The sequence below is a fragment of the Uloborus diversus genome, chromosome 5, assembly GCF_026930045.1.
Source record: "Uloborus diversus isolate 005 chromosome 5, Udiv.v.3.1, whole genome shotgun sequence".
Taxonomy (NCBI): domain Eukaryota; kingdom Metazoa; phylum Arthropoda; class Arachnida; order Araneae; family Uloboridae; genus Uloborus; species Uloborus diversus.
In genome coordinates, this window is record NC_072735.1 from 117,913,979 (window position 1) to 117,938,835 (window position 24,857).

At 31.6% G+C, this 24,857-nt stretch overlaps 1 protein-coding gene across 1 annotated transcript in view; it reads left to right on the forward strand.

Annotated features, from left to right (window-relative positions):
* LOC129222759 (sodium/potassium-transporting ATPase subunit alpha-like) overlaps window positions 1-24,857 on the forward strand; it is a 219,185-nt gene that overhangs the window by 115,991 nt on the left and 78,337 nt on the right. The window contains exons 2-3 of the mRNA XM_054857287.1: window positions 6,322-6,387; window positions 15,361-15,498. Coding sequence (XP_054713262.1) covers window positions 15,439-15,498 — 60 coding nt within the window. The 5' untranslated portion in view covers window positions 6,322-6,387; window positions 15,361-15,438. The remainder of the gene's footprint in view (window positions 1-6,321; window positions 6,388-15,360; window positions 15,499-24,857) is intronic.

Sequence of the window (24,857 nt, forward strand, 5' to 3'; positions counted from 1 at the left end):
ATTTTCTTTAAATTAAAGTTTGTTAAAGTATTTAAAATTAAAGGACAATCTCAAGGAATGACATAGCACTAAGGGCAGTTGGGAGTAATTAGAAACCTATGCTGTTGTGAAGTGTTTCTTTCAAACCAGAAGTTCTAATTCTATTTCTCTCGTCATTAAGTGTTTTTTTTCCTTGGTGTATTTTCTTCGTCGCAGTTTTTTTTTTCTTTTTGAAACATGTGTTATTGTTTTTAGAACATCTACGTTTTTCTATTGCGTTGATGATTTTCGGTTGGCAAACGGTTCGTTTTCTTTGCCAAATTTTTCACTGAATCCGCACGCGTGCAATCTTCATTTTACTGTTCCCACAATCTTAAGAGCGTAAAACGTAAACTTGATCATGAAAAGAGTCTTGGTCATCATTTAGGGACAAGAGCAACAAAAAACACCGAAATTCAAAACGACGTTTGAAACAGGCTGATTCACTTCCAAGCGGTTTTCTAAAGTTTTATTTCCTATTTATTCAATTTTAATTAAAAACCTGTTTTACTTTTTTCCAATCATTTAAAAAAACGGAATTAAAACACACATTTTTTTTACATTTAAATTTTATACCAGGATGAGATTTGATGCAGTAATTGTTTTCATTACGTAAAATACGAAGCTTACCTACATTTAGCAGGCGATAAAAAAATTCGAGGAACTTGCTTTCAAAAGAAAATGCTTTCAATATTGCCATGGTTACGAAATGAATAAAAAAATTCAAATCTCTTCTCCATGCTTAATGCTTTTGCTATAAATAGAAGCACGACAAACTTATACTGCTAGTAGCATTGCTTGGGTCGAAATTCGAACAATTGTGTTTATCGTTTCTCCCTCTCTGTCTGCTTCTCGATCGAACCTGTAAGCATGCGTCTAGGAAGTGTAGCAAAAAAAATACTTTCTGTTTACTTTTATACAAAAATATAGGTTTTTAATTTAAAAATAATAACATGGAGGCAATTTTTAAGTGACTACATTCGATAGACAAACCTTTACAGCTGTTGCCGATCTAAAGTAGCGAAATAAAAGTAGTTTCTTTTAATTTTGGGGGAAAAAATTAAATGAAAATAAGCACAGTCGAAATTTGACGATGATGTCAAATACTTGGACGTCGCGATGATCTTAAAGAATTTTGTCGCAAACTTCATGAGTCTTATGATGGAAAAAGTATGAGACAAAATAACCAAAAATATGAAACGTTAAATAAAGTCAAAACCGGCGATTGGAAGTGGACCAAAAATATGTCACAAAAGAAATAAAAACTTCAAAAACTGAAAAGTGTGAAAGAGAAACAAAAACATCTTTTAAACAAATTGTATCTTTTAAAACAAAAGTTTAAAAAAATACAATTAAAATGCAAAGAACTAAAAAAAGCAAAAAAAAAAAAAAAACTGAAAAATAAAATAAAATGGGCACCAGCAATCAAACAGATACCCCGGAGCTTTGGTTTTCTTATTCTTTAAGCGATAGTTACTAGCATTCTATTATTCTTTGGGCCAATAAATGATGTGTGATGTTGAGTGAAAACACATTATAAATATCTTGTACTAATGAACTTTTTTGACTTTTCTTGTTGATAAAATTATGAGCATTATTAATCATATTGCTTCTAATAACATGACAAGGATCATTCATCATTGAAACATAAACATAACCGCTTCTGGTCTTATTTGCAACTGATTTTTTGAAAAGCATTAATTCTATAACAAATTAAGGTTTTGGCACTTTTTCAAGGCCTTAAATATTGTCCTCCATGATAAAGAAGCTCATATCTCAATAAATATTTTATGCTTCAATTAAAAAATAAATGATTGGTGAAAATTCTTTAAAAAAATTTAGCACGCGAAATTTTACTTTTCCCAAAATTTGAATCAACCTCAATACATCTACTTTTGAACAAAGCATGCAGACTCTTTCTCCAGCAAGTTCACAAAAACTGTCCATAAGCTAAATATTTCAATATAGGTCGCCTTTGGGGCTAAAAAAAATAATATCATTAACTTTTATAACGTTCTCGAAGTCAGACATGAGGTACTTAAAGCGACGGCTCATTTAAGACGTACGCGTTTCGCATGTCATTTCCACCAATGGCATTTTTGCAGTTTCGGAATTCTGCTTCGGATCACGAATTCCTTGGAGAAAGAGAGTTATTAGAATCATTAGGATTTCGGGACTCCAAGCACGTAGACGATTAGGCAGTGGGCGTTATTTGATTGTACCAGGCCAGGAGTTTCTTTAAACACAATGAGTAGCAAGTGCACTTTTTGTATGGAATTAATTCCGTATTGGAGAGTACGGTACGGTCTTTTCAATATCATTTTAAAGAGAAAATGTTGTTCGATAAATTGACGATTTGTTTTCCTTAGATTATTAATCGAAATAAGAGCGAATCGATGCAATAAATTTGAAATAATTTCACTTGGTTTAAAAACGTTTTAGGATTCTTGAATGTAGGAACTTCTTTAAACACAATAGGTAGAAATTATCCATTTTAAGCAGAATTAACTCAGTTTTAAACTACGAAACGATCTTTTTAATATGAATTTTAAAAACTATTGTTGCACGATAAACTCGAAATACACTATGCCATGGATTATTAATCAAGATGAAAGCGAATCTATGAAGTACATAAAGGCGTAATTTCATTCGGTTTAAAAACTTGTAAGGAAACTTGAAAGCAGCAGTTTTGTTAAACACAATGGGTATACAGTCCACTTTTTGTACAGAGTTAATTCAGTATTAGAGAGTGCAGTATATTCTTTTCAATATTTTTTGAAGAGAAAATGTTGCGCTATGAACTGAAGATACGCTTTGCCTCAGATTATAATTAGAAAACGAATCTATGCAATAAACAATGAAAGAATTTCTTTCGGTTTAAAATTTTTTTAGGATATACTTGAAACTAGAACTGACTTTGGGAAACGTTAGGAAACAATAAAAAGGTATTTTTTCCGAACCTTAAGTAACTTTAAATTGACACGTACGTGGCGATGGGAAAAATAGTTATTTATTTGCCTGTTTAATTTGAGCTGCGTTGATTTAATTTCCTTTAGTCTTTGTTATTTTGGATCTCCATACTTGAAATCTTGAATCTAGAGCAATAAGCGCTAATTTCGTTACTTTTATTACTATTGTTTGTTTTACTAGAAAGTCGTCTACATTTTAACGAAGCAATTGCCTGTTTGGGGATAGTTTGACAATTGAAATTTTAACCCAACTCCAGTGGATTAACTTTAAACTCCAGTAGATAGCGTTCATAGTTGAAATTTTTTTTTTTCGCTTGTTAATTCCCCTGAAATGACACAGTCGTACCAGTAAAACAGTTAAGTTAGCGGATCGAGTTCAGCCTTGTCACAAGAAAGTCTTTCCCTACATGTCAAACAATACCAAAACACATTATCAAATTATCATGCCGCGAGTTTCATTGTTGAAACACGCGCGTTACTCGATCATCGGTCGTTATATATATGAGGATGTTAGTTTTTATTGTTGCGAGTCCATTAAAATATGTTTCAGAGAAAGTTTGAGTTTGTAATAACTTAAGAGTAACTGTTATTAAAATTTTGAAAACATCATATGAACTGAACAGGTGCATGATAATTTTGATAAGGTGGAATTAGCTTAAAACTAAAAATGGTATTATGTTTATTTTCTTATTCATTTTGGTACTTAAAAAGATTCAAATACATTTAAGGATGAAGTAATGTATTTTTTAGTTAAAAATGATGAAAAAAAGAAGTTCGAGATAGACTTGCTCAAACAAAAAAGAAATTCCCAAAATTAAAAGCTCAAAAGTCGTACGCCTAGGATAAAAGCAGTAAACCCGCTGTTCCTACGCCTCAATTACCCATTATTTCTGTATTAGAGAAAATTATATCTGAAAGACATTGATAGCGTTGCTTCAAAACGTAAACTCTTTTGAGGAAATTTTATCATTGGTTTTTCTTGTAAACACTGAGGCATAGCCTGACATTGATAAGTTGACTTCCGATCGGGTGATGCTTAAGCAATGTCATTAGTCAAAATAGGGGTGAAGAAAGTCGGTGTGTGCTTTCAATAGCGATTATTTTAAATGGTACCAACATAAAACATTTCTACTCTTTCAATCCAAATCTAAATGAGCTAGTCTGAGGTCAAACTTCTTTAACCATAATCATACAATACTAATTTAATAACGGTAAGTTCATAAAAACTACGAAGTCAGTTATATTAGGTATCTCCAGTTAACCTAACCACTAACCAAAACTGTCTAATACAGACTGTCCATAAGCGTGGAAAGTGTTTCTCATTTATCTTAAGATAATTTTCCTAAGTAGGAATGTCTGCATTAAGTTTCGCCAAGAAAAAAATCATAGAATCTCTTATGACATAATTAGATATGAGATATCATCTTGTTACTAAGAATTGGTTAAGAGTTTTAGTGAAAAAAAGTTTCATGAGAGATATTTTTACCAAGAATTATTATTTAAGGTAACAGATGTCTATCCTTCGTTCATGCATTTGGACGTATTAAACTAAACAAGCACAGTGCTGGAAGTTTTAAAATAACATTAATCTAAACTTATGATGCTCACAAATGAGAAATATATTAACAAATTGTATATGAAATACACCGCCAGCTCAGTTATTTCCAGCCAAGAACTGCAGTTTCGTGCTTATTAGCACTCATCAACCCGGCATAGGAAAGTGACTGAACTGGAGATGGAATGGATTTTCCATCTCCAGCTCAGTCACTTTCCTATGCCAGGCTGATGAATGTTAATAAGCACGAAACTGCAGTCCTCGGCTGGAAATGACTGAGCTGGCGGTGTATTTCATGTATTTCTGCTTTTGCCTTGGCTAATGGGCGGTAACTCACTAAATATAACAAATTGTATGTTGATTTTACTTCAAAAATGATTTCTTTTCGACATTTTTTTTATTTCTTATAGTAGTAGTAAGTAATTTTATGTAAATACTTGCTTCAATTCACGGATAAAGAAAACATTATAAAAGATTTTTTAAAAAATGATATCTTCTGTAAAAAGAAATATATTTCACTCGTAAACAGTTTAATAAAAATTTTATGAAGTTTCTACAGGTTATGTATATTTGTTTTGAAGCATGAGAAAAAACCTTGAAACAGTTTGCGTCTCATCTTTTATGTACTGATGCTTTTGGACTTTTGAATTTTTAATCTAAATGGAACAGTTTCAGTTTTGTTTCTCTATTTCATTAGTAAAGTAAGTATTTTAGGTGACAAAACATTGCCTAATGCATTACATAGAGTAAATGCTGCTGCATCTGTATGACAAATGTATGCAATAACAATTGTTCGTTTATTATGAGAGAAAGCAAACATTTCTTACTCAAATGTTGGGCGGGTCTCCGAGAAAATAGGCAACACGCAATTGTGTTTTCGATTCATTTTATACCTATGTTGTTTCCGGAATACTTATTTGATTCAAAAAATGATTAGTATGCCGTAAAATGTGTTCTTGTTTTATTCCGCAGGGCGGTCATTATTTTGATAAGGCCAAAAGTTAAAAAATTGAAGTATAAACCTTGATTGATAATAGTTCGTGAATTTGAAAAATAAAGATGTTTTCCTAACCATTGAAGTACATTTCTTATAAGTAATTTTACTGCTCTTAAAATCCAATATTATGTTTCGGTAAAAGTAAAATTTTTAAATGAAAACATCAGTTTTTAGTAATGGGGTTGTTTCCTTCAGTCAAAAGTACTACTTTTAATCACTGAAATTGATAGAATGAGTAAAAAAAAATAACATGGACCCAGAAAATACTTTCATCTTCCCAACAGTTATTTTTTAATTAATTTTTTTAACTGTCTGATTTTGAAAACAAGGCGTGGTCTATATGACGTCATAAATGATGTTCTTTCACACATCTTTCTACCGCGTTTCCACGTTTTGATAATCAAGAAGCGAATTAAATATTGCGCTCTACCCCTACTATCAACCGTATCGTTGCCGATACACGTGAGTAAAGATGCGAATTAAATATTTTTCTCCGTGAATGGCAACACTGAATGGCATTTCATCATTTGTGGTATCACACGACAGAAACGTAAACAATGAAAGCGCACCGATTTAAGTAATTTTTTTTAAAATATTAAACTTGAACAAATTATTTAAAAAATGGTCAGATCCCATATTTTTAAGCATGCTCTTTCAGAAACAAAATACTTCTAAAATGTTGGAAATGAACCCATTGTCGTTTCAGGTGAATCATGTTGAAGTCTTTGCTTTTTACTCTTTTAATTACGATCTAAATTACATTGAAAATGCTCTTCTTTCAGGTCGACTGAATGTGCTGTCTAGTTTTAAGAAGGATATTGTCATCTAAATGAAGATTGTCTCCCGTAGTAAGTATTGCTTGTTTGTCTTAAGGAGTTTAAATAAATTAAAATCTTGAATTTTTCAACCAATTATTCTATATCTGAAATTTATGTTTTCTGCTCTACATATTTCTGTGTAGATATTTCAGCTTACTTTCAATTTATTTTTTTTTTTTTTTTCATTTTATGCAATACGTAAGGAAATGCGATGCGAAGGAAAAGTATTTTCTTTTATGTAATTATAGTGAAAGCAACAAGTTGCTAACATTTTCGACGTAAAATGTATTTTAAAATGAAATTAACATAACGGCCCATGAAATTATACATCACATAATAAAAAATGTGCCCATATTCCACCTCAAATTTTACAACCAACTCTTCCACACAAATTTTCTTTTCCTCCACTAGCCTTATAAAAGAAGAATTAAAGGTAGGGAAAAGTGGGACAAAACCACAATACTAAGCTTTAAAACGAAATTTAGAGTCATTTCGCAATATTTCCAGGGCCAAAAAATCAGACAATGTGCTTTCATATACATTTAATGGGTAATTTTGGAAGGCACTTTGGATATTCATAGACATTTTATTATTAATTTTCTGTCATCAATAAAATAATGGATTTGTCTCATGGATGGGGTAAAAATGGAATTTCATTTAACAGGAGAAAAGATTCCTTTAAAGCGTTTGCTCAAAAGTCTGGAAAATAAGAGGTACACGGCGAGACAAATTAGCGATGCTGTTCTACTATACAAGAAACAAATTTCTACTAGCAAAAATCGTAAAGAAAAAATAACGTTCTTCAAAGCAGTTGAAGCAAGCATCAAGAGTCCATGCTCGGTATTTAGAGCACTGGAGGGGCCCCTCTCCAATCATCTAATTAGAATATAAGTCTCAACAATAAATTCTAACTTCGTCTTCCCCTTGTTCATCGACAGTTGAGTAAACACAATTTTGCAAGCGTTCATGCAGGGAATATTTCCTTAATATGCTGTCGTTGTTTTTAGCACTGTCTTCAACATTTTACATTTTTTCCCCATCATGTGAAACGAAGTTTTTTTTGAGCACTTTTCCTCCGTGTTCTTCTTTATTTCTGTTAATTCTATTGTTTTCTCTTGGATTCCGGATTTTCTCTTCACCTGTGTTATTATTATTATTATTATTATTATTTTGTTTTGATTCAACTTTCAATTCATAAACTATTGACGCTGAATTCGCAGATATTATATCTACTACCTTTTCTCATTTTGTGCTCTCTTGTGGCAAAATTGTCAGCACTTTAGTGAAATTTTAAAAGGCTAAATTTTGTCCAGACTCAGAGACTTGGTGCTACGATGCTTCGCCAGACTCCCTACACTCGATTTTAGAATTTGTGTTTAACTTTGTCTCTACAGCAATTTCATTTCTACTTTTAAAAAGCATTACAAAAGCATTTTCTCACACGCAAATTTCTCCCCCTCTCTTCATACAGAACTCAGAGTGATGGTTTTGTGCATTGAAAACTAAAACACCTCAATGTTTGAAAATAACTTTTCTTCTTTCTTCATTTAAAAGGCAATTCTTTCTTCATTAATTATATCATAAAATCGTAACTTCCAAGGTTTCAAAAGCAAAAAAATCTTGGCACTTTTTATGTTAAAAATGTAAAATATTTTTTTCCCATTGTTTTTAAGTAAAAATGGTGGGGGGAAATCGCCGAATAACTCTGACCGGTAACAGATACACTGCTGAATATGTATAGTGACGTCGTTAATTAATTATTCTTAAATCCCATAGAATCACACAAGTCTCACGCTCGGACACGGGATTATGTGATTCTGGCAAATATTTTCCCAAATCCCAGCCAGAAAACGCTGTTTGTTCGGTGTTCCCATAAAAATTTCACATAACATCTTGGTTAAGGTTAAAAATCTAACCTTGTTATTTCCCCTAGTGCGAATTCTGTATCTCTCCTTCAGAAAAGGTCACGTTCCATAATGTTTGATGGATACTTCCGCTTTTAAAACTCCCTTAGATGTAAACATGCTTAGAATCTCTTTTAAACCTAAACCTTGATTCATCAGTAAAGAAAACATGAGACCAGTGATGTTCACTTCAGTTTTGATTTTCTTCAAACCAATCATAGCGATCCCTTTTATTTTACGAAGAGTGAAACACATTTTCTTGTTTTTTTTGCAGTAAGTTACCACCCAAAGCCAAAGCCTAAGGCAGAAATACATAAAATACACCGCCAGCTCAGTTTATTTTCTTGCCTTTCTGGTGGGAAGGTCTTTAACAGTAAGCCTCTTGTGTACCATTTGCCAAGATGCTCCAGTGCAGACCACGAGCTCTGAACTTAACTAGCAAGCAGTAGACTTCCTGTTACGAAAGGCAATTATTAACGGATACAGATATTTAGAAATAGTTTTATTCGTTTACGACCCTGTCCAGTTCTTTTTAGAACAGTTCTGTAGAATAAAAGTATTTCCATAACGTAAAAATGTCTGTCTTGAAACATTAAACTTCTGTCTGCTTCCGGAGATTAACTGCCCGGCTTCAAAAAAATAAAAAAAATATTTAAAAAATGTATGAATTATGATACATAGCAGTACATTTTCTGTGTACGAGACGAGGTAGATCACATTCCATATTAAATTCATACGGCTCAGTGCTCTTGTTAGGTTTTTCTTTTTTTCTAAACTTCGTCAGATTTTACCACCATTTTTATTGTTCCATGCTGCAATTTTATGCCACGCGCGGAGTTATTACTTTTCTCTTTAAATTTATGTTATAAGGTAATGTGTGCATCCTTATAGAAAGTATAATGAAATTATAATTCATAGTTTCTGAGAACTCCATCAAACTATGTATGAAAAGATAATTTTGGTCATAAATATTTTGCAAAAAGCACATAAATCTTTAAACATAAAATAAACTTCTTAAGATTTTTTTTCTTTCAATAACTGTTATTATCTATCGTTTTCCAATATTTTATAAGACCTAACATCATTCCTCGAAATTCTGCTAAAATTCCAGTAGACAGCCAGAAATATTTTTAAAAAGTAAAAATGGAGCACAAGGTTGAAGTTAAATCCTTGATCTGATTCGCCGTGGCTGATTCAAAATTAATTGTAAAAGTAAACCTCTTCCGTACACGTGTAAGCAAGGAACTAGGGTTTCTAGGCGATAACCCAAATTACTTATTGATTTTGCTGTAAAATGTCATTCATTGCCCTTCTAAAATAAGAATCCAAGTATCGACGTAACAGGGCGGTGGCCCGCACTTTTCCCCGCTTGAAATTGAAACTTAGGATACGCCCAAATATTGACCCTTAGGAAATTTTGAAAGAGGAAGATGAACCTCTGCATGATGAGATTTTTGTGATTGTTGATGTAGGGGTAGGAGAAGAAATGCTCCTCTGCACTGATTTCTTGATCGACTCATTCCTCATGAACAGCGGGGATGGATGACTTAAAGAGAAGTATGGAAAACGTTTGCTGCATAAGTTATTATTTTGCCGTCTGATTTACTCTATAGCAGGATGAATAACTATTAAGGTCGTGATTAAGTAAGGGAAAATTTATTATAGTTAAATTTAAAATCTATTTGATTATTTTTAACGTAATGAATAATCTTTACTCTAATAATAAAACTGAAAGTCTGTGTCTCTGGATTTCTGGAACTCTGTCTCTCTGGATCTCTGTCTGGATGTCTGTTACGCGCATAGCGGTTGGAACGTTCTGCCGATTTTCATGAAATTTGGCACAAAATTAGTTTGTAGCATAGGTGTGAACACCTCGAAGTGATTTTTCGAAAATTCGATTTTGTTCTTTTTTAATTCTAATTTTAAGAACATTTTATCTAGGAAATTATCATAACGTGGACGAGCAATTACCATAACGTGGACGAGTAAATTACCATAACGTGGACGAGCAAATTACCATAACGTTGACGAGTAAATTACCATAACGTGGACCAGGAAATTACCATAACGTGGACGAGCAAATTACCATAACAAGGGCGAGCAAATTAACATAGCAAATTGGCAAGAAATTCATCATCCATTATTTGTGAACATACAGGCGAACCAAATGACCTTTTAATTTTCTACTACGGGCAAAGCCGTGGGGGTACCACTAGTCCTTTAATAAAAGTCGAAGAAATTAAACCGAACTCAGAGAAACCAATTTGGTTTTAAGCAGTTTTAACATACTTTGGACAATTCACAGGAATACAGGGGATAAACATCAGCTATTTAAAAATTCCTTATTGCTCAAGAATTAGGCCGGATATTGTGTGTGTTGTTTAAATCACTCGAGTATCCGAGCCCGAGTAGACGTTGCTACCAAGTTTAAGGTAGAGGTACGGCTTTCTCTTACAGAGTACCACTAAGAGAGAGAGAGAGATTCCTCCACTTCTTCCCCGAATGGTTGCAAGACCTTCTCGTTTTAGGTGGGAGATGTGGAATAACTAACATTTATTTGAGAACATTATCGAATAAAAAAAAATCTTGAACATAATTGATTACAAATTTCTGAAGAATAAATTGAAGAAATCCTTGATATAAATTTCATAAAACACAAATTTAAAATACAAATGATGATGTCTGCCAAAACTGATTGATTAAATCAAAATGAAATTAAGGTTCTGTAAAAGATTAGAAATATAATTTAAAACGTAACATAAATAGACCTTATTACATAAAACAAATAAAATAGCAAATTTATTGTTAGAGTACCACTATAAGGTCTGATTTAGCTCAGACAGCACACGCTAGATTGAAGCACCATCTATCAACATTTCGTTAATTTTGATCCAAACAAGGTGCCGAACAACACCTGGTTCAGCATCCCCAGAGGTATTAATTCACTTGGATTTTATGACCACTACGCTAGGGATGTGTCGTTCATGAACGAACGAGTCAAAAAGAATGAATCCTTAAAATGAACGGATCCGTTCTTTCACCTAAAAAATGAACGACCGTTCTTTTGAACGGTGATCAGTTTGGAACCGTTTCAGTTCCTTTGCAATTTTCCAAAGTATCCATTAGTAATATTTTGTGTAACTTGTTTGGGCTACTAACAAAATGTTTGGACTTTCTCCTTCCTATCCCACGCACCTGCTAAAATACTTCTCATGACACAATTATTTCGAAAAATACCTTTTATCATTTTTCTGGCGATTCTATGATCTTCTATAACATCCCTTCTATCAAGTAAGAAGAGTTTTATCAAAAGGGAGCGTGTACTTTTAAAAAAAAAACTCGTTTTTTAGCATTTTCTATAACTATCAGATGAACTCTATCAAACCCACTAATCTCCAGAATTAAAAGCTGGACAAATCCATAGTTTATTAAAGGGTAAAGTTTTAACATTTCTATCAAAAGGTAACAAATCCGTTCCCTGCAATTTCTTTAGGTCATTTAAACAAAAGAGAACATATCTTGACTAAATCTGTTGAACGTAAACTTTTTTTTTCAAATAAGCACATATCCAAAAGCTCAGAATCTCTGCTTGGTGTTTCAGCTTTGAATTCGAAAAGTGAGAAAATATCCGTTAGGTAACAGGTGCATTTTTGTATGATTCATGGAAAAGACACATTTTGCTACAGTTAGAGTGCATTCCCAGCCTTCTTCGGCAAACGTGTCATCAAATAAGCTCTGAGGACCATGAAGTCAATGAAGATTGTCACTCTCTTAATAAAGAAGACATTGATATACATGGATAGTTTAACCAGCAACCGGTTTTTAACAAATTAGACTATATATTTTCCTCTTAATAATATAGTCTGCCTTTATTACTTTAAAGTGTTTTAAAAAAGGAATTTTTTTTTTCAGCATTGACAATATTACCAAAAACTTTTTGTTTCATAGTCACTTGTTGAATCTTAAAAAATAAAAGTTTTTAATCGGTGTTTGGGGTAGATTTCTTGCTTTTATTATCTTTTACCTTTGTTCTATTTTACTACATCCTACATTTTATGAAATAGTAAAATCATGAACACAAATGAAGTAAAAAGTTAAGCAGAATTCTTACTTTCCATTCCCACGAATGAAGTTCATAATTTTATGATGATCAAAACATCAGTCGTTCTATCAGGCTCATAAACACTTGATCTGCTAATTTTAGGCTCAAGTACGTGGATATGAGGACATGAGGAGGTGATGTATTAGAGTTTTGGTGAAGTTGTAGCAATCAACAATCAGGTTTTCGTTCCAAATAGTATATCATTAGGTTTTTCAAACAAAGAGGCACATATCCAAAATTAAAATGGTGATATATCCCTGATTTTTTTTTTTTTTTTGCATGAAAATTTCTTACTCTTGGACTTAATGCCTTTGTGTTTAATTATATGAGCAGAAAATATAATAAAAAAAATTTTGCTGTTAGTATAATTCGTTGTTTTCACCTCCTGAAGATTTTTGATAAATTAGTCCTCAACTACCATCTATGTTGATTTGGCTTTATTTTTAGCTTGCTTGGCGACTTTCAAATCGTTTATTTTACATTCAATATCCAAGAGATTTTTAATACGGATTGTTACTATGTAATTTTTTCTTCGATTTAAAAGTATTGCGTTTTTTTTTTTCTCTCATCTCATTGGTACTGTGGATTGTGGAATAATTTTGAAGCTCCTTAATATTTAGGACAGTTTTTTTCTCTTTAATTAAACAATCCTGTACTCCGGCTGAGCTACCAATTTATCTGTTGTTACTTTTTTCGTTATACATGGTCCTTTTGTTAATATTTAATTTATGTATAAAAAGCTCTAGCTGGAAAAACATATTTGAAGGAACGCACCTCTTTCTTTTGGGAAGATGTCATGGTTGACTTTACAATTTTGGGGTCAGATAAGATCAGTTTCGACAACTTACGCCAGTTTTTATTTAAAAAGCAAACGTTTTATGATTATAATATTTTTGTTCATTTTATGTATATTTAACGTACATAGTTTTAATAAACATTTCTTTATTCTCGTGTTTTATATTATAGCATGTTTCTTTCTTTCTTTCTTTCTTTCTTTTTCTTTTTTTTTGTAGTTTTCTTTTATTTATTTTGTGATTTACATTTTTAAATGTATCCTAAAGTACACATTTAAAATCATTTTTTGTTTTATTTTCACCTGTGACGGTACTACACTTTTATATATGATATTTTTATTCAGAATCAGTGCACTATTTTATGCAGGTTCAATTTCGCAAATTTTCTGATGTCACAAACAGTATTTTTTTACATAGTAAAATTTAATAACTTAACTTTGTGACATGCTGAAATGGAACCTGCGATTTTTGTAATGGAAAACATTGACATTCGACAACCGAGAAACATCTTACAAAATGAACTACAATTGCTTTATATATCTTACTCTGAATTTAAAAAAAAAATTTGATTCATTTTTCACAGTCATATTTTCTTTTACATGATTTTAGTTACTTTTCCTTCAAAGAATATCACTGAAAAAATGAAACATTTCGAATGTATGCGAGTATGTCGTGCAGAGAGCAACTTTTTCAAATGAACGAAGTCGTTCAAATGAACGAGTTGAATGAACGGATCAAGAGAATAAACGATTCTCTAATGAACGGATCATTAAAAAGAACGACATTGCCCACCTCTACACTACACATTTAACGTGACCTAGTCATCATCAGCGAACACTTCTCCGGATCTTCGACCGGCTGGCATCGAAATCGGAACAGTTTCGTTACGAGCCCGACACCTTTCCGATCACCCCCCCCCCCACGGCCTACCTGGTCGGATAATATGAGGCAGCATAAAGCAAAAGGATATCAGTGGATTTTTGATTACATTGAAAAGCGTGCCGAGTTCAAACCGTAGGTAGTCCTTCATTGAAAAGTATTTTTTAAATCATGCTGCATAAGTAAGATCTACCAGGATTGCTATAACCATCGCTTGCAGCAAAACATATGAGAGTTTTCACTTCCATTTGTACTAGTTATCTATATCCAAATTTTAAATTTTGGCACATAACCTTCCTTTGCTTTTAGGTACTTCAAATAGTCCCAAAAAAGACAATTAATGAATTGACTTCACTTACTTTGAAAAACCAAAACAATCGCATTTGACTTCATGAATCTGCGCGCCATACTTCCACTCGGTGGCTCTAGATTTCCAAAGCATCTGCAATCTTCTAAAGGTTATGCAACTGATTAAACACAGAACACCAAGAAATAGTAACTTCTGAAAAAGAGATGATAATTATGATTTTTCAATTGAAACTTATAATCTTAAACATGCGCAAAAGAGAAATGAAGGAAGCAAGCATGTTGGCTCAATAAGAAGGCAGACATAGAGCAACTTAATTATCTTTTCGAATAGCAATAAAAGTCTTCTAAATAAATCTATCAATTCGTTGAGATTTTACTTTCCATTATGTATATCGGCGTTTATTACAATGTTTCAAAATGTGTAACACTTTCAAAAACGAAACGGATTTAACAACTCTATCACATCCAAAGATTGCAGTTTCGTCTCTGTTATGGCCTCATCGGTCTGAAGTGGTCAAGGCAGTTATACTCTCATTAGTGTAATAGCATTTTCAATGAGAGGTCATTCACCTTCAGCTTGGTTCTTGACCGTGCCGGACTAATGAGTTCATAACAAGGACGAAATTGCAGTATCTGGGGCCTCCGTGGCTCTGAGGTAGAAGCTTCACTTCAAATCCCGGAGGTCGCGGGTTCGATTCCCATCGGTGCCCTTGGAGTTATTAGAAGTCCAACCTCTAGAGGCAATGGCACCCACTCTTTCCGTAGTGTTTATCAACTATGGATACGTCAACAACAACTGCAGTAGCTGTATGTCATAACCAGAATGTTTCTATATTTCTTGTAGGGGTGGAATATGTTCTGTTAAAAACTGGTGGCTTTGGAAAGAGAGAATAAAACATGTTAAATATAACGGATTGTAACCCCAATAATTTGTGTAGATCATGAAGTTTACAATCATTTTTCAGTTTTGCCCAATTTTATAACATTCATAATAACTGATTTTGTTTCTTTTCAGCCTAAAGATTCGGACAGCTACCGGGAGGCAGTGATTGCCAAAAGTACTTGGAGCGAGAAAACCTAAAAGGAAAGAATCATGACGAAGAAAGAAAAGAAAAAAGCAGATCTTGATAACCTCAAGCAGGAGGTGGATATGGTAAGAACGATATTATCTAAACAGCTTTTCCAGGCAATAAGATTTCTTTTTCAAATTGAAGGTGAAATTTCGAGGTGAAAATTCGATTGCATACCAGTTTTCTAAAATTTATGCTACTTTGTAAAGCTAGTTACATGGAAACTCCATAAAACTTCAAACGACGTACCAAGCATTTAAAACGAAATGTCTTTCAAAAAGGTTTAAACGTGTTTTCAATAGTGTCTTAATGTGCAACAAAACAAAAGCTAATTTCCCCCATTCAGTTCCATTCAGAAAGCAAATCACTGTTAGGAAAAAATAAATCCCGAAAGTAACCTTCTTTCAGAATAAAATTTGTATTGTAAATAATATGTGCTTGTTATTTATACTAAGTCATTATTAATGGATTTAATTACATGCCAATAAAATTAATAAATTCAGAAGCAATCATCGTTACTGCGATTTGTTCAGAAGTTTTTTAAATAAATTATTTTAGGTTCCTTTTAGGGAGGTAGGGTAGACCGACCAGTGAGTGAACACCACCCAGTGAATGAACAGCGCGTCATTTTTTTAAAAAAATAAGCTTCCAAAAATTTTTTATGTACTAGTGGTACCCGCACGGCTTTGCCCGTAATAGAAAAAATTAAAAGGTCTTTTGGTTCGCCTGTATATTTACAAATAATATATTTACAATTCTATATTTACAAATAATATATTTACAAATAAAAAAATTACAATAATATATTTACCATAGATTATTTTAATGTATGGTAAATTTTCTCGCCAATTGGCTTGTACTCATGTTACGGTTCCACGTTATGATAATTTCGTATCTCGCCAATTGGCTTGTGCCCATGTTGCGGTTCCACGTTATGATAATTTCGTAATTTACTCGTCCATCTTATATTTTTGTTCTTAAAATTTGAATAGAAAAAGAACCACATCGAATTTTCGAAAAACCGCTTCGAGGTTCACAGCCCCATGCTACAAACTAACTTTGTGCCAAATTTCATGAAAATCGGCCGAACGGTCTAGGCGCTATGCGCGTCACTGAGATCCTGACAGACAGACATACATCCTGACAGACAGAGAGACTTTCAGCTTTATTACTAGTAAAGATTTCATTATATATTTTTTTGTCTTTGTAAACAATGCACTTTTTACTGAGTTTTATCTTTTGTCTATCTATATATCTATTTGTGCATTAACCTACCTACCTACATCTATCTTTCTATATCTTTATCTCTCTTGATAGATAGACAGATAGATAGAGAGATAGAGAAATAGAAATATATATACAAAGAGAGAGAATAGATAGGTAGATATGTATGTATGTTTGTGATAGATAAATAGATAGAGGAAGATATAGAGATAGATGTATAAAAAATAAGAGGTAAATAGATATATAGGTAGATAATATAGAGATAGAATAGGTAGGTAGATAGATAGATCGATAGATTTATTGATAGATAAATAGATAGGTAGTGGTTAATAGATAGATAGGTAGATAGAGAGACTAATATAGAGATAGATAGCTAGGTAGAGAGACTGATATAGAGACAGATAGTAGGTACATATATAGACAGGTAGATAGACCGATAGATATAGATTGGTGGATAGATATAGATAGGTAGATATACTGATAAGGAGATAGATAGATAGGTAGATAGACAGGTAAAAAAGCAGGAAGATAGATAGATAAATAGATTGATCAGGATAATAGAGTGGTAGATATTTAGATGTACAGACAGATAAATAGGTAGATAGTTAGGTAGATAGACAGCGAGATAAGAAGATAGATGTATAGATAAGTGTATAGATAAGTAGATAAGTAGAGAGATACGTAGATAAATCGATCGATAAGTAGATAGATAAATTGATAAGTAGATAGATATATAGATAGATAAGTAGAGAGATAGATCGATAGATAAGTATATAGATAGATAGATGGATAGATAAGTAGATAGATAGATATAGATAGTTATATAGATAGATAGATAAATAGATATAGTAGTTATATAGATAGATAGATAGATAGATCTCAAAGAAACTTAGTTTCTTTTTGAATCAAAATTTATCATGTTCATTCACTGGACCAATTTGTGTTCATTTACTGGTTCGAGGTGTTCATTCACTGGGTCTTTGTGCCATTTTTTTTAAACACCTAAAAAAGTCGGAAGCGGTACCATTTAAGTTCCCGCGATTTTTTAGAGATATTTACATAGATCAATTAAAATGTTTTAGCTATCACAATCTGTATAGTATAGAATTTAAAATTACTAGGATTTTTTAAAAATGAAATTGTGCTTAACTGTTCATTCACTGGTCGGTCTACCCTAAGTTTAATTTTTATTCATTGAATAGCTATGGTAAATTCCTTAGCACTGGTTCAGGGTGGTAACTTACTGCTTAAATGATTGCTTACTTAGTTTTATTTTACTTTTTATAAAATTACTCGTTATTAAACAATATTTTTCTTGTTAAAATAACAAATGACATTTTCAGTAAATATTTTTACAAAATTAAACTGTTTATTAATACTAATAAGATATGTATAGAACTTATATTCATTTTTAAGCGGAACACACTTTTTTCGAGTTTTAATTTTTTTTTTCCTAACCCCGATTTTTCCGGCATGCCGGAAGGGACCAGGCAAGTGTCATTGAAAATCTGGTGACCCCCGAATTTTACGGCATGCCGGATAATGCGGGGTAATACGGTATGTAGAATCTAATTCCGTAGTGAGCCATTAAAATGTAATTCTATTTTTTAAAGAAAAAAACTTATTAATGTTTATCGGTTTTATAAGAGCACGAGTTAGAACTTTTATTTGGGCCAGAAGAATGTTTTTACGCTCTCCCTCTCCTGAAAAGTAGTGATAATGTGACTTACGTTAGTCTGGCTTTGAGGTATAGAAATTACGAGCAGCAAAAGTTTCAATTTTTCTGCTCTCTTAATTTTATTTAGTTATTTTTTTTATTTATTTATTTTTTTATTTATTTATATTTTTTTTTTATTTTATTTTATTTTATTTTATTTTATTTTTTTTTTTTTGAGAATATTCAAACATTTTTGGAGAATTCCTAGGAGACCTAAGTACAACGATGCTTTAACTTAGGTTAGTTATTAAAAGTGTTTTTTAAAAAAAAAGTAGGGGACTCAAACTTCTTACAACAAACCAGCAACTAAAATAAAATTAATACCGGGCGATGGAGCAGTGAAATTTATACAGCAACAGTCAGAAGCACATAAACTTATTGTATGACTTCGAGCTTACAATAACCTTTTCAGCTCAATATAGTAAATTCCCCCTCCCTCCCCCCCCCCACACACCAAAAAAAACTGGGACTTTTGAAAGCAATGCTGAAACATAAATCCTACTAATTAATTACATCGGAGCCACCAGAAAGGCAAGAACAAATTTTTTTCTTGTTAAACCGCGACTTAGAACCTAAATAGTAAAAATTAGCTTTAGATTTCCTAAATATAAACAGAAATTTTTAAATTACATAAAATTCAAATAGTATGACGCAAAAATAATAGGTTATGCTTGCGAAATTCAAAGGTGCACAAACTTCTCTCATAGTGCAACTGAAACTAAACTATACATAATTACCTTGTTCAAGCAAACCCTTGAATTATGGATTCTTCGAATCTTAGCGTTTTTTCTGTGCAAATAAGTATTGATTGCTTAAAAATGATTTGGTTTGTGTTTCAACAATTAGAATCTCGATTAAATCGGAAAAATCTAAAATTCCGTTAGTTAAAAAGTGGCTGTAAGAAGACCGAAAAAACGTTAACTCTTGATTTAAACATGTTTATTTATTTACAATTTAACTACAGACTTGATGTTTTTAACTACGCTACAATTATTATAAGGTCTAAGATGTGGTTGACCTAAAAATTCTTTTAAGATGTTCTTAAAACTATTTTTTTTTAAAAACCTCGAAAAATAAAAATGTCCTAAAAACGATTAGTAAAGCTCAGTAAATTTACGTAAAAGATATTTTAATTAGATGTTTTTCAATTATAAATCGTAATTTGTGTTTATAAATGTAATGTGAAAGTTTGTACTCGTGCATCATAACTTTAATTATAGAATAGTCATACTTAAACGAATAATATAATTTGTGCATAAAATTGATGAAAATAAATACCTGATAAAGAAAATAATAATTGATAAACTTCTTGTTTCAATTTTCAAGAGCATCAAACTTACATTGCATACTCAAAAGTTTTCTAATAGTCTTAAAATCGAAAGATAACATTTGTGTGCAAAAGCAATTTCTGTAATCCTGAAAAACTACGTACAACATCGACATTTGTATTGGAAATTCCAGAAAAAATTAACAAAATGAAAAGTAAGAGACTTAAAAATGTTCAAAAACATTAAAAAATTGATTTAAAAATTATGGATAATGCCCTATACAGGAAAAAAACAGCTAAAAAAGGAAAGAATCGCAAAAGAAAAAAAGAATTTATATAACAATATCCTAACCCTGATTATGATAAACAGTAAACTTGTTCAATAAATATCCCTCAAGTCCGAAAATGCAATGTAAATTTAATAAAACATAATACAGTAAATTTGAACTATTATTGTGATATGAAATGATGCATGTAATTTTCATTGTATAAAAACTTTCATCAGATATATTTAAATCCAAAAGCACTTTTCCGCACCCGAAAAAGGGATTCCTTGAAACCCCGAAACACTTGTCTACAGTTCTCTGCAATTTGCGCCATTTAACGTTGTTATATTTTCCTTTATTTTTCTGTACAATTATATTTTTTTATTTCTTTTCAATTACTCTTATTTTGCAGACAATTAGAAACCGCAAGAATTAAAGATCACATCTGTAAAGTTGAATAGATACCTTTGTGCTTGAGAAGTAAAACAAGAAATAACAACGTTAAATTGTGCAAAATTGCATATCACTAAATACACGTGTTTCGAGGTTAAAATGAAGCAACTTTTCAATGCAAAATAAATGAGCCTGTGGATGAATCCGCTTTTGTCGGATGTCTTTTCCTATACAGCTCATTCGTTTTGAATTAAAATAAAAAGCTACTTGTAATCCCGAAATACGTGTATGTAACAATCCGAAATTTTGTACAATTAACGTCGTTGTTTCTTACTTTGCATCACATCTGTAATTTGTCAAAATGATGTCGCACTTTTTTCGGCATATCTCATCCTCTCCCTCCCCTTACCCCGCTTTGACGCTAAGAGTCACACTTCATCTGTCCCTCTCCTCTCCCCTTGTCACACGTCTCGCTATATTATGTAAGCATATTGTTATTTAAAAAACGTGTGACGTCACACTTCTTGTTACCTCCTCCCACTCCCTTATCATACGCTGTCGCTATTTCATGAACCCCTCTCTCTCCTCAAAGTGCGACATCAGTTACGGACGACCCCTTAAAATCCAAAGATTTCAAAAATTTCAGAAAATCGTTTAAAATACTACTACTTTATTATTGATTTTAAAAGCCTCATATTATTACACCACATCTGAAAAACAAAAGATTTAGAGCGCGATTTCGTTCTTCTTTTTTTGTTTTTTTAATTCAAACTTTTCCCCTACTTGAATAATTGAATTTAAAGCTTACGCAAGGAAAAACCATTTATAGTTGTTTTATCCCTTGCTTATGAAAGAGAGAAATATTTCTTTGACATATTTTTATGAAAATAGAAACTTCGTTTTTGCAATTTTTGACAGATTCGAAATTCAGTATTTGGAAAAATTATGAAAGAATATATGTAAAAACCTATTTCGTTAAAAAATGTTTCAACAGATCCAGTAGATAGTTTTCTTTTTTTTCCCCTTGAATCAGCTCTAAAATACAAACTCCATTCAGAAGAAGAAAGATTAATATACTTATAAACTTGATGTTTACAGGTTCATTATCTCACTGGACTTGTTCCAAGTGGAGAGCGGGCATAGCTTATTATTGAAACTCATCCAGACAGTTTAAGGCTTCTTATTCTTTTATTTCTGTCACGTTCTTTAGCGGGAAAGCGGCACTTGTGGAGGACAGATTTTTTTTCTCTTAGGATATTCAGTAGGTTTGGTTGTAGTATTTACGTTAGTACGTATTGGCTGCAATTCAACAGTTTCTGCCAACGTTTACAATTTTAATTTACAAATCTAGCGATTTTCAATAATGGTTCTAATTCATTCACATTATTTTTTTTATATCTTTTTAACTTTTGCTAAATTATTGAAATGTAAAGAAACAATTTTCAGGACACACGATAAAACAAGTAATGTTTTAAAATCAATGTGTTTCCGAAGCTCTAAGGCAAATGTAAAAACGCGAATTCAAATACAATAAGATATGCACTCCAAAGGTAATTTTACATTTCTACTTAACTTAAACTTAACTTTTTTAAGAAAACAACCTTAAGAAATTTTCATAACAACCGAAAGTTAAACAAATCGTTTGGTCATTAGGTTTTTTTTTTCAAATCGTGCATTATAAAAAGCTCAGTTTAGAGGTTTTAACGAAATGAAAGTGTTAATTCTTTTTTGATGATTTTTTCACTGCCCCCCCCTCCTCTTTTTTTTTTTTTTTTTCAATTTTCCCTGAACAAAAAACACCTTTAAAAGTTAATTCATCAAAAGTTTACTTTTATAAATAAAAGTACTTTTATTTTCCTATAACGCAATTATAGGAAAATATAATAATCTTCAATCCTTTCCTTTAATAATATTTTTCCTAAAAATGTATAAAGTCCAGCAGTAACTAATAACTGAAAATTCTGTTTAACTGCGATAGCTACAGTTGAAATCTACGAAAATTGTATAAAAACTTCTGATTAATAAAATATGTATAGACAATAGAAAGTTAAATCTAAGTATTCAGTAAATACAGTTCAAAATAAGGGTATGCCAAAAATATTGAGCGCATTTCCTGCTAAAAAAAGAACAAATTGAGGTACGTACAGGTTTTTTTCTTTTCAGTTGAAAGATAGAATAAGGGAGTTTTATACAACACAATTGTACAAATAATCTTTCACGGAGACACATAGAGAATCATCATTTCTTGGGGAAAATGTACTAATTGACTCTCTGCAAATGGATACTGCACAGGAAAAAGTAATGTGCGTTTTATGGTTCCATGAAAACAAATGCTTTGTAAGCGAGTCTACGCAATTCCAACTCTGCAGCAAGGACGCAACATAGGTGTGTCATTGCTTTATGTGACATAGCTAAAGCAATGATACATACAAATCATTGGAGATATAAATCAATTTCGGCATGGTTTTTGCGTGTCACAAATGGAACTCATGTGGATCTTTATACTAATTTAAAATTGTGTTGTATAAAATTCCACTGTGTTGTCGTACCAATGAAAAAGAAACATGTATACTTACTTCAACTTGCTTTCCTGTTTTATATAAGCATGAAATGCGCTCAATATCCCCCCCCCCTTTTATATAAGTAAAAAGATTATTTTTAAAAAACGCTTATCAAAGGTTACATGAAAACAGTAATTAACTAACAAAATCTCAACCAATCAGTGAATATTTTTCTCATAAAATCTTCAAATTTAGGTTTTCAAGTGAGGTAGTACTTATTTTAATAAAATCTTTTTTTTCTTGCTTAAATATAAGATTTTTATAACGATTCGTAAAAAAGGTGTTTTTTAATAATCATTTGCAGCTCTAAAAATTTCTGAAAGAATAAATCAAATTGATTTTCAAGGATTTTTTATTCTTTTTATCCTTCCTTTAACTTACATACGAACTTAAAAAAAAAAGGTTTTAATATTTTCCCAACGGTGCGTTTATTTTATTTATTTATTTATTTTTAAATAAAATAGTGAATCAGCAAAATATTTAAAGTAGAAAGTGCTCTCCACGTAGAAATTCGCCAAGTCGTGCAAAAACCTATTCTTACTTGCAGAATGTGACAGCTGCTAAGGTTATAAAGTGAAACCTATCAGGGTGTGCATGCAGAAGAGAATTTTTTTATTGCTGTTACATACAAAAGCACAAAAATCGCATACGAAACATTATACGGAAACTAGAAAGGAGAGATACATTACATCCCAATTCGGTAGATGTGTTTAGAATTTTATTTTTTGCTTCTTGTGCCTGTTTTCAGCCTAATTTGAAATTCTGCAGTTCGCAAGGAAGCGTGCGAGAAAATAAATATCAGTAATGAATTTAATGTAAATATTTTAAACTCGAATTTTTCACACTTTATTTTATTTAATCGTCTTTTAATTATACATGGTGGTCATAAAGCCTTGCTATGATAAAGAAAATTCATTAATAAAAGAAATGCAATACATATTTTTTTAAGATTTACAAACAATTTATTTTATTTACTTACCTTTATCGTTAACTTTACCTATAAAGTTTTCTTTTTTCCTGTTGATACAATGCTAGCTCAAGGCATGTAGGTGGCACTAACATCGAAAACTGAAATGGCGTCTGTGGAAGAAAAATTTCCACGGATGTCGCGAAAATGTCATGGAGGACGCGATGGAGGTCAATCTTCCAAAACCTTTGGTTATGACACTTACTGCTAATCCGAATATGACAATTTTTATCCCAAAAGGGCTGTTATAACCAAACCCTCACTTCCCAGAATGCAAATTCTGACTGCGCTAGTGCCTGGCGTGAAATAGAAAATCGCCTAAATCTTCTCAGAGTTACGGAAGGTGCACACACAGAAGTGCATTAACATTGTGAAAAGTAATTTTATTGAGATCGGAATAAAAATAATAATAATAAAAAAACTATGTTTAAATCTGAAGTATTTTTTAAAGTTAATTTTCTTGATTAGTGCACTTTGTAACACCCAGTTTATTATAATGCCCATTTCGAATCTAAAGATTTTATTTTTTCTCATGCATCTCTTTTTTTTCATAGTTTAACAATTGAATGGATCCCTAGAAGAAGGGCATATGTTACAAATTAAATATTTTATTTGTTATTTGTAACATATGCCCTTCTTCTGGGACAGGAAGATCTAAATATTTTTGAAAATCAAATGTAACATACGCCCTTCTTCCACTGCAACATTTACACTTCTTCTTCAATTCTTGAACGAATCACGGAATCACCAAATGAATTCCAATTCTTCTTCCGAATAAATTTAATATAATTCTTTCTGTAATACTTAACGAATCGTCATGCACATGATATGTACGATTTCTGCCTAGTTTCTATAAAAACTTGCAATGGTTTTTTTTAAGTGAAAACATAACGGTTACTTTTCTAAATTAAACTTTTTTATGAAATATTTTTTTTTTGTCAAATAAAATAGTTACATTTGAATGCATACTAAAAATAGTAGCACAAGTCGGAAACTTTTCAAAAATGAAAAAAATACTAAAACATTATTTAAAAATATATCTATTTT